Source organism: Meriones unguiculatus, assembly GCF_030254825.1.
Source record: "Meriones unguiculatus strain TT.TT164.6M chromosome 13 unlocalized genomic scaffold, Bangor_MerUng_6.1 Chr13_unordered_Contig_2907, whole genome shotgun sequence".
Lineage (NCBI taxonomy): Eukaryota > Metazoa > Chordata > Mammalia > Rodentia > Muridae > Meriones > Meriones unguiculatus.
In genome coordinates this window covers 820,001-830,000 of record NW_026843582.1, presented here as the reverse complement: position 1 = coordinate 830,000, position 10,000 = coordinate 820,001, and the positions used below count along the sequence as shown (strand labels likewise).

The following is a 10,000-nucleotide window of genomic DNA, read 5'->3' as shown; positions in this document are numbered from 1 at the left end:
CCTCTTCCCTCCCCTTCCCCTTCCCTTTCCTCTTTCCTTTCCTCTTCCCTCCCCTTCCCCTTCCCTTTCCTCTTTCCTTTCCTCTTTCCCTTCCTTCCTTTTCCTTTTTCCTTTCCTCTTTTCTTTTTTCTCTCTTCTTTCCTCTTTCCTTTCCTTTCTTTTCCTCTTTCCTTCTCTTTTCTTGCCTTTCCCTTCCCTTCCTTTCCTCTTTCCTTTCTTTTCCTTTCCTTTCCTTTCCGCTCGTTCTGTTTCCAAGAGAGAGGAGGAGAGAAGAGAGGAGGAGAGAGAGAAGAGGAGAGAGAGAGGAGGAGAGAGAGAGGAGGAGGAGGAGAGAGGAGGAGAGAGAGGAGGAGAGAGAGAGAGGAGGAGAGAGGAGGAGGAGGAGGAGAGAGAGAGGAGGAGAGAGGAGGAGAGAGAGAGAGAGAGAGGAGCGAGAAGAGGAGGGAGAGAGGAGGAGGAGGAGAGAGAGAGGAAGGAGGAGGAGGAGGAGGAGAAGAGGAGGAGGAGAGAGAGAGGAGAGAGGAGGAGAGAGAGAGACGAGGAGAGAGGAGGAGGGAGGAGGAGAGAGAGGAGGGAGGAGGAGAGAGGAGGAGAGAGAGAGAGGAGGAGAGAGGAGGAGGAGGAGGAGAGAGAGGAGAGGAGGAGAGAGGAGGAGGGAGAGGAGGAGGAGGAGAGAGAGAGGAGGAGGAGGAGAGAGGAGGAGAGAGAGGAGAGAGGAGGAGAGAGAGAGGAGAGGAGGAGAGAGAGGGAGAGGAGGAGAGAGGAGGAGGAGAGAGGAGGAGGAGGAGAGAGAGAGGAGGGAGGAGGAGAGAGGAGGAGAGAGAGAGGAGGGAGGAGGAGAGAGGAGGAGAGAGACCTCCTCATCACCCAGGACATGGCTCCTCCCACAGTGGGCGTGGCCCCCATCCATAACAGAAGATGCTCCCCGGCCTAGCTCAGCCCCTTCCTTACAGCATCAGGACCACAGCCCTGACGGGAGGGCTCCTCCCACAGTGGGCGTGGCCTCCCCGTTGCTCCTCCCACTATTTTACTATTTCTTGTGACTTTATTGTCATGCTCTTCTTTCATGATTATTGTTGTTTTATTATATTATTGTGATCATGTCACATTGTTTTTCTCATTTTCTTATTACTTTATTGTATTGTTCTTTACTGTTTTATTATTTATTATGATTTTTATATTGTTATTGTATTATATTATCACTTTATTGTTATTCTTTTATTATATGATTATTGTCATTTTATTGTTATTATATTAACATTATTATGTTATTGTTATTATATTCTTTTATTATTGTTAATTTATCATATTATTGTTATTTTATTATTTTGTTATAATTATTTTATTATATTATTATTTCATTACTATATTATTGTTATTTTATATTATTGTTTTTATTATATTATCATTTTAGCATCATTTTATTATTATTCATTATATTATTGTTATTTTGTTATCATTTTATTGTTATTATTATATTATTGTTTCATTATTATTATATTATTGTTACTATTTTATACCACAGTTTTTATTATGTCATTATTTTATTATTATTTTATTATATTATTTCTATTATTTTATTATTTATTAAGATTTTATTATATTATTGTTATTATTTTATATTATTTGCATTGTATCATTATGTTATTGCACCATTTTTATTATTTTATTATTTATTATCATTTCATTATTGCTTTCATTGTAGTATTATTATTTTTCATTATTACTTTATTGTGTTATTCTCATTATTTCGTTATTCATTATCCTTTTGTTATATTTTACTGCCGCTATTACTTTCGTCTATTATTGCTATTTTATATTACTGTTTTCTGTTGTGTTATCATTGTTTCCCTTCGTTACTTTTATTACTTTACCATCTATTATCATCTCATGATATTACTGTTTTCTTTGTAGCCTCCTTGTTTTTCATTATTACTTCATTGTGTCCTTTCTATCATTTTGTCCTTTATTATGATGTTATTAGATTTCATCACTTCTTCCCTCCCCTCCTCAGGCGGCTGCACGCCCTGAACCACTGCGCCTCCATGAGACTCGACGTGAACCTCCAGAGGAGAAAGGTGGGTGCGGACCCGGGTTCGAGTTTCATATTGACATTCATGATATATTTATATTTATATCTATAGTAATATTCATATCATAGCCAGCGTGCAATTCAGTGGCTTCTCGGGTTGTTCAGATCGAGGCTAGCTCGGGTAGAACGTTCTGTGTGTGTGTGTGTGTGTGTGTGTGTGTGTGTGTGCGCGTGCACGCGTGTGTGTGTGCGCGCGCATGCGTGTACGGGCATTTAATTAAATATTAAAATACACGTGACACCTTAGAAACAAAGGAGTGAAGAAATTATATCTATTTAACTGTACATGCAGACACGCATACATTTATGTACACACACACACGTGTGTCTGTGTGTGTGTGTGGGGGGGGTGTGTGTGTACGTGCTGGCAGGGACAGTAGTACCAGATATGGGGGACCAAAACCACATGCATGGATAGGTAGATGATAGATAGATGATAGATAGATGATAGATAGATGATAGATAGATGATAGATAGATGATAGATAGATGATAGATAGATGATAGATGATAGATAGATGATAGATAGATGATAGATGATAGATAGATGATAGATAGATGATAGATAGATGATAGATGATAGATAGATGATAGATAGATGATAGATAGATGATAGATAGATAGATGATAGATAGATAGATGATAGATGATAGATGATAGATGATAGATAGATGATAGATAGATGATAGATAGATGATAGATAGATGATAGATAGATGATAGATAGATGATAGATGATAGATAGATAGATGATAGATAGATAGATGATAGATGATAGATGATAGATAGATGATAGATAGATGATAGATAGATGATAGATAGATGATAGATAGATGATAGATAGATGATAGATGATAGATAGATGATAGATGATAGATAGATGATAGATAGATGATAGATGATAGATAGATGATAGATAGATGATAGATAGATGATAGATGATAGATGATAGATAGATGATAGATAGATGATAGATAGATGATAGATAGATGATAGATGATAGATAGATGATAGATAGATGATAGATAGATGATAGATAGATGATAGATAGATGATAGATGATAGATAGATGATAGATAGATGATAGATGATAGATGATAGATAGATGATAGATAGATGATAGATAGATGATAGATGATAGATAGATAGATAGATGATAGATAGATAGATGATAGATAGATGATAGATGATAGATAGATGATAGATGATAGATAGATGATTGATAGATGATAGATGATAGATAGATGATAGATAGATGATAGATAGATGATAGATAGATGATAGATGATAGATAGATGATAGATAGATGATAGATGATAGATAGAGAGATGATAGATGATAGATAGATGATGGATAGATGATGGATAGATGATAGATAGATGATAGATAGATTATTGATTTATGATAGATAGATACATGATAGATAGATAGATGATAGATGACAGATAGATCATAGATAGATAATTAATAGATGATAGATAGATGATAGATGATAGACAGATGATAGATAGATGATAGATAGATAGATGATAGATAGATGATAGACAGATGATAGATAGATGATAGATAGATGATAGATGATAGATAGATGATAGATAGATGATAGATGATAGATAGATGATAGATGATAGATGATAGATAGATGATAGATAGATGATAGATGATAGATAGATGATAGATAGATGATAGATGATAGATAGATGATGGATAGATGATGGATAGATGATAGATAGATGATTGATAGATGATAGATAGATGATAGATAGATGATAGATAGATGATAGATAGATGATAGATAGATGATAGATGATAGATAGATGATAGATGATAGATAGATGATAGATAGATGATAGATAGATGATAGATGATAGATAGATGATAGATAGAGAGATGATAGATGATAGATAGATGATGGATAGATGATGGATAGATGATAGATGATAGATAGATTATTGATTTATGATAGATAGATACATGATAGATAGATAGATGATAGATGATAGATAGATGATAGATGACAGATAGATCATAGATAGATAATTAATAGATGATAGATAGATGATAGATGATAGACAGATGATAGATAGATGATAGATAGATGATAGATAGATAGATGATAGATAGATGATAGACAGATGATAGATAGATGATAGATAGATGATAGATGATAGATAGATGATAGATGATAGATAGATGATAGATGATGGATAGATGATAGATAGATGATAGATAGATGATAGATAGATGATAGATAGATGATAGATGATAGATAGATGATAGATAGACAGATGATACATACCATCAGAACGGGAGCGCCCGGCAGCCTTGACCCGTGTCCATGAGCGTCATTTCTCCTCCTTGTGCCCTGCAGGGCGACGACTCGGATGAGGAAGACCTGTGCCTCAGCAACAAATGGACTTTCCAGAGGACCAGCCGCAGGTGGTCCCGTGTGGACGACCCTCACACCCCGCTCCCGGGGGCGGACGGGAACGGGTCCCCAGGAGCCCCGGAGATGACAGACGCCGCCATCGGCCAGGGCGTGCTCGCGGACCGGAGGACCGATACCCTGAGCGCGAGGGTCGCACAGGGGAGGCTGGAGGGGCAGGGGCGTGCCAGCGGCCAGGCCATCAGCACACCCGTGTTGCAGCAGCGGGAGCCAGAGTCCTTTAAGGCTATGTCACCGCATCAGGAGTCCTTTAAGGCTAAATCTCAGGAGTCCTTTAAGGCTATGTCAGCACAGCCGGAGTCCTTTAAGGCTATGATGCAAAAGCAAGAGCCGGAGTTCTTTAAGGCTATGTCACAGGAGTCCTTTAAGGCTATGTCACCACACCTGGAGTCCTTTAAGGCTATGATACAGCAGCAAGAGCCGGAGTCCTTTAAGGCTATGATGCAGCAGCAAGAGCCAGAGTCCTTTAAGGCTATGTCACCACAGAGGGAGCTGGAATCCTTTAAGGCTATGTCTCAGGAGTCCTTTAAGGCTATGTTGCAGGAGCAGGAGTCCTTTAAGGCTATGTCACCACAGCAAGAGCCGGAGTCCTTTAAGGCTATGTCGCCACAGAGGGAGCAGGAGTCCTTTAAGGCTATGTCGCCACAGCAAGAGCCGGAGTCCTTTAAGGCTATGTCGCCACAGAGGGAGCAGGAGTCCTTTAAGGCTATCTCACTGCAGCCGGAGTCCTTTAAGGCTATGTCACAGGAGTCCTTTAAGGCTATGTTCCCGGAGCTGGAGTCCTTTAAGGCTATCTCACCGCAGCCGGAGTCCTTTAAGGCTATGTTGCCGGAGTCCTTTAAGGCTATGTCACCGCATCAGGAGTCCTTTAAGGCTATGTCACAGGAGTCCTTTAAGGCTATGATGCAGCAGCAAGAGCCAGAGTCCTTTAAGGCTAAATCTCAGGAGTCCTTTACGGCTATGATGCAGCAGCTGGAGCCGGAGCCGGAGTCCTTTAAGGCTAAATCTCAGGAGTCCTTTAAGGCTATGTCACAGGAGTCCTTTAAGGCTATGTTGCGGGAGCTGGAGTCCTTTAAGGCTATGATGCAGCAGCCGGAGTCCTTTAAGGCTAAATCTCAGGAGTCCGTTAAGGCTACGCCGCGCCCACAGGTCCCCAACGGACACGCGCCCGCGCCCCCCGGGGGATCGGCCGCCCCGGGCGGCCTCCAAGCGCGGGGGCGTGTACCTGGAGGACCTCGACGTGCTGTCGGGGGCCCCCGGGGGCCGTCGGGGCTTCCGCTCCCAGGAGGACCTGCTGTTCCTGGTCCCCGAGGACCACACGCCGGGCACCTTCCCCAAGGCCCTGTCCGTGGAGAGCCTGTCCCCCGCCGGGGGCGACGGGGCCGGGTGGAGGACCGCGGGCCACGGGGAGGACTCCCCGCCCCGCGCCCCCGGGCGGGCAGCAGGGTCAGCGTATATGACAATGTGCCCGGGTCGCACCTGTACGCCAGCACGGGGGACCTGCTGGACCTGGAGAGGGACGGACTCCTCCCCGGGGTGGGCCCCATCCTCCACCCCGGGACGCCGCCCCCGGGCCCGTCACCTCCGTCGCCGTCGCCTCCCGACGGTCGGAGGGCCGCGTCCCCCACCGGGCCGAGCGGGTGAGTCCCGCCGTGCGTGTGTGTGTGTGTGTGTGTGTGTGTGTGTGTTGCTCCTTCTCTTCCTCCTTCTCCTCCTCCTCCTTCCCCTCCTTCTCCTCCTTCTCCTTCTCCTCCCCCTCCTTCTCCCCCTCCTTCTCCTTCTCCTCCTCCTCCTCCTCCTTCTCCTCCTCCTCCTCCTTCTCCTCCTTCTCCTCCTCCTCCTCCTTCTCCTCCTCCTCCTCCTTCTCCTCCTCCTCCTCCTCCTCCTTCTCCCCCTCCTCCTCCTCCTTCTTCTTCTCCTCCTCCTCCTTCTCCCCCTCCTCCTTCTCCCCCTCCTCCTCCTTCTTCTCCTCCTCCTCCTTCTCCTCCTCCTCCTTCTCCTCCTCCTCCTCCTTTTCCTCCTCCTCCTCCTTCTCCTCCTCCTCCTCCTCCTTCTCCTCCTCCTCCTTCTCCTCCTCCTTCTCCTCCTCCTCCTCCTCCTCCTGCTCTTTCTCCTCCTTTTCCTCCTCCTCCTCCTCCTCCTTCTCCTCCTCCTCCTCCTCCTTCTCCTCCTCCTCCTTTTCCTCCTCCTCCTCCTTCTCCTCCTCCTCCTCCTTCTCCTCCTCCTCCTTCTCCTCCTCCTTCTCCTCCTCCTCCTCCTCTTTCTCCTCCTTTTCCTCCTCCTCCTCCTCCTTCTCCTCCTCCTCCTCCTTCTCCTCCTCCTTCTCCTCCTCCTCCTCCTCTTTCTCCTCCTTTTCCTCCTCCTCCTCCTCCTCCTTCTCCTCCTCCTCCTTCTCCTCCTCCTCCTCCTCCTTCTCCTCCTCCTCCTTCTCCTCCTCCTCCTTCTTCTTCTCCTCCTCCTCCTTCTCCTCCTCCTCCTCCTCCTTCTCCTCCTCCTCCTCCTCCTTCTCCTCCTCCTCCTTCTCCTCCTCCTTCTCCTCCTCCTCCTCCTTCTCCTTCTCCTCCTCCTCCTCCTCCTTCTCCTCCTCCTCCTTCTCCTCCTTTTCCTCCTCCTCCTCCTCCTCCTCCTTCTCCTCCTTCTCCTCCTCCTCCTCCTCCTCCTCCTCCTCCTTCTCTTCCTCCTTCTCCTCCTCCTCTTCCTCGTGTGTGTGTGTTTCAATACATGTGTCTGCACATGTATGTGATGTGTCTCACCCCTCATCCGTTGCAGGCGACCGTCATGCCTCGGCCCCCGACCGTCACCCCCGCCGCCCCCGCGGCCCGGAGCATCCGGGGCCACACGGCGGCGCAGCTGAGCCTCCTGCGGCGCCTCTCGCTGCTGCGCCTCACGGCCATCATGGAGCGGTGCTCGGCGGGTGCTCGGGGAGGGAGGACGTGGTGAGGAGGGGCGAGGAGGGGAGGGAAGAGGGGAGGAGGAGGAAGAGGAGCAGGAGGAGGAGGAGGAGAAAGAAAAGGAGGACGAGGAGAAGGAGGAGGAGAAGGAGGAGGAGAAGGTGGAGGAGGAGGAGGAGGAGGAGGAGGAGGAGAAGGAGAAAGAAAAGGAGTAGGAGGAGGAGAAGGAGGAGGAGGAGAAGGAGGAGAAGGAAGAGGAGGAGGAGGAGAAGGAGAAAGAGGAGAAGGAGGAGGAGGAGAAGGAGGAGGGGAGAAGGAGGAGGAGGAGGAGAAGGAGGAGATGGAGGAGGAGAAGGAGAAGGAAAGGAGGAGGAGAAGGAGGAGGAGGTGAAGAAGGAGGGGGAAGAGGGGAGGAGGAGAAGGAAGAGGAGAAGGAGGAAGGAGGAGGAGGAGAAGGAGGAAGAGGATGAGGAAGAGGAGAAGGAAGAGAAAGAGAAGGAGGAGAAGGAGGAAGGAGAAGGAGGAGGAGGAGAAGGAGGAGGAGAAGAAGGAGGAGGAGGGGAAGGAGGAGGAGAAGAAGGAGGGGAAGGAGGAGGAGGAGAAGGAGATGGAGAAGGAGGAGGAGAAGGAGGAAGGAGGAGGAGGAGGAGAAGGAGAGAAGGAGGAGGAGGAGAAGGAGGAGGAGGAAGAGGAGGAGAAGGAGGAGGAGGAGGAGGAAGGAGGAGGAGGAAGGAGGAGGAAGACGCCCACGGAGGTGACGGTAGAGGACAATCACGGCCCCTCCTCCCCCAGGTCGGTCCCCAAGTTCATGAAGAGGACGCGGGTCCCCGACCCCAGCGCCCAGGGCGTCTTCGGGGTCCCCCTCCTCGTCCACGTGCGGAGGACGGGCCACCCCCTGCCCCCCGGCATCCAGGAGGCGCTGGGTCACCTCCGCCGCAGCTGTCTGGACCAGGTAGGGGCGCGGGGGGACCCATGACGACATAATAACATAATGACGTAACATAATATATAAGAACATGATATATATGATATATAATATAATAACATAATGATATGTTATAACATAAGAACGTAATATATATGATATAATAGCAATGATATATGTCATGTTATAACATAATATATAATATATAATATAATAGCAATGATACATGTCATGTTATAACACAAGAACGTAATATATATGATATAATAGCCATGATATATGTCATGTTATAACATAAGAACATAATATATAATATAATAGCAATGATACATGTCATGTTATAACATAAGAACGTAATGTATATGACATATAATATAATAGCAATGATATATATCATTTTACAATGAGAACATAATATATAATATAATAACAATATATATCATGTTACAATATAAGAACATAATGTATATAATATATAACATAATAACCCATGATATATATATCATGTTATAAGAATATACTGTATATGACATATAATAACAATGATATACATTGTGTTATAACATTGTATCATATCATACTATATTATATTTTATTACATTATATATCATATCACTTTATATTTATTTTATAGTATATTAATATAGTATTTTAATATAACGTATTATGTTCTATTTTATTATGTTATATTATACTGTAGTATTATAATATATCATTATATTATATTATGTTATGTTATATTGTATTATATTATTATATTATCTTATATTTAATTACATTTTGTTATCATACTATATTATTATATTATATTATGTTTTATTCTATTCTATTATTGTATTACATTATATTATAATATTTTATATTATACTATATTGTATTATATTGTTTTATTATACTATATTATATTATTATAATGTGTTATATTATTATATCATGTCATATATCATATTATGTTATATTATGCTATATTATATCCTATTGCATATATTTTATTATATTATATAATATCATATCCTAATATATTATATTACATATCATATCATTATATATTAGATTTTATTATTATATTATATTATACTATATCATATTTTATCATATCACATCATATTATCTTATTTTATCATGTTGTGCATATTTTATTATATTATATCATATCATATCCTAATATATTATATATCATATCATTATATATTATACTTATTATATTATATTGTAGTGTATTAGATTTTATTATTATATTATATTATATATTATTTTATATCATATTATATCATATCACATTGTATTATATTATATTATTATATCATATATATATTTTCTTATATGATATCATATTCTAATATATTATATGTCATATCATTATGTATTATTCTTATTATATTATTATTGTATTCTATTAGATTTTATTATTATATTATACTATATCATATATCATATCATATATTACATCATATTTTATCATATATCACATTATATTATCTTATATTATTATATTATATTGCATTATATTATATATCATATCATTATATTGTAGCATGTCATATCATATCATATATATTAGCATACTATACTGTATTATATTGTTATATATCATATCATATCATATCATGTCATATGACATCATATTATTATATTATATCATGCCATA

General features: G+C 42.3%; 1 protein-coding gene across 1 annotated transcript in view; it reads left to right on the top strand.

Moving 5' to 3' along the window:
* The window catches only part of LOC110544691 (stAR-related lipid transfer protein 13-like), a 37,803-nt gene that overhangs the window by 13,581 nt on the left and 14,222 nt on the right, over positions 1–10,000 (top strand). Inside the window, 6 exon segments of the mRNA XM_060375866.1 lie at positions 2,015–2,078; positions 4,462–5,714; positions 5,716–5,936; positions 5,939–6,176; positions 7,296–7,472; positions 8,220–8,379. Of these exon segments, the coding sequence (XP_060231849.1) occupies positions 2,015–2,078; positions 4,462–5,714; positions 5,716–5,936; positions 5,939–6,176; positions 7,296–7,472; positions 8,220–8,379 (2,113 nt within the window).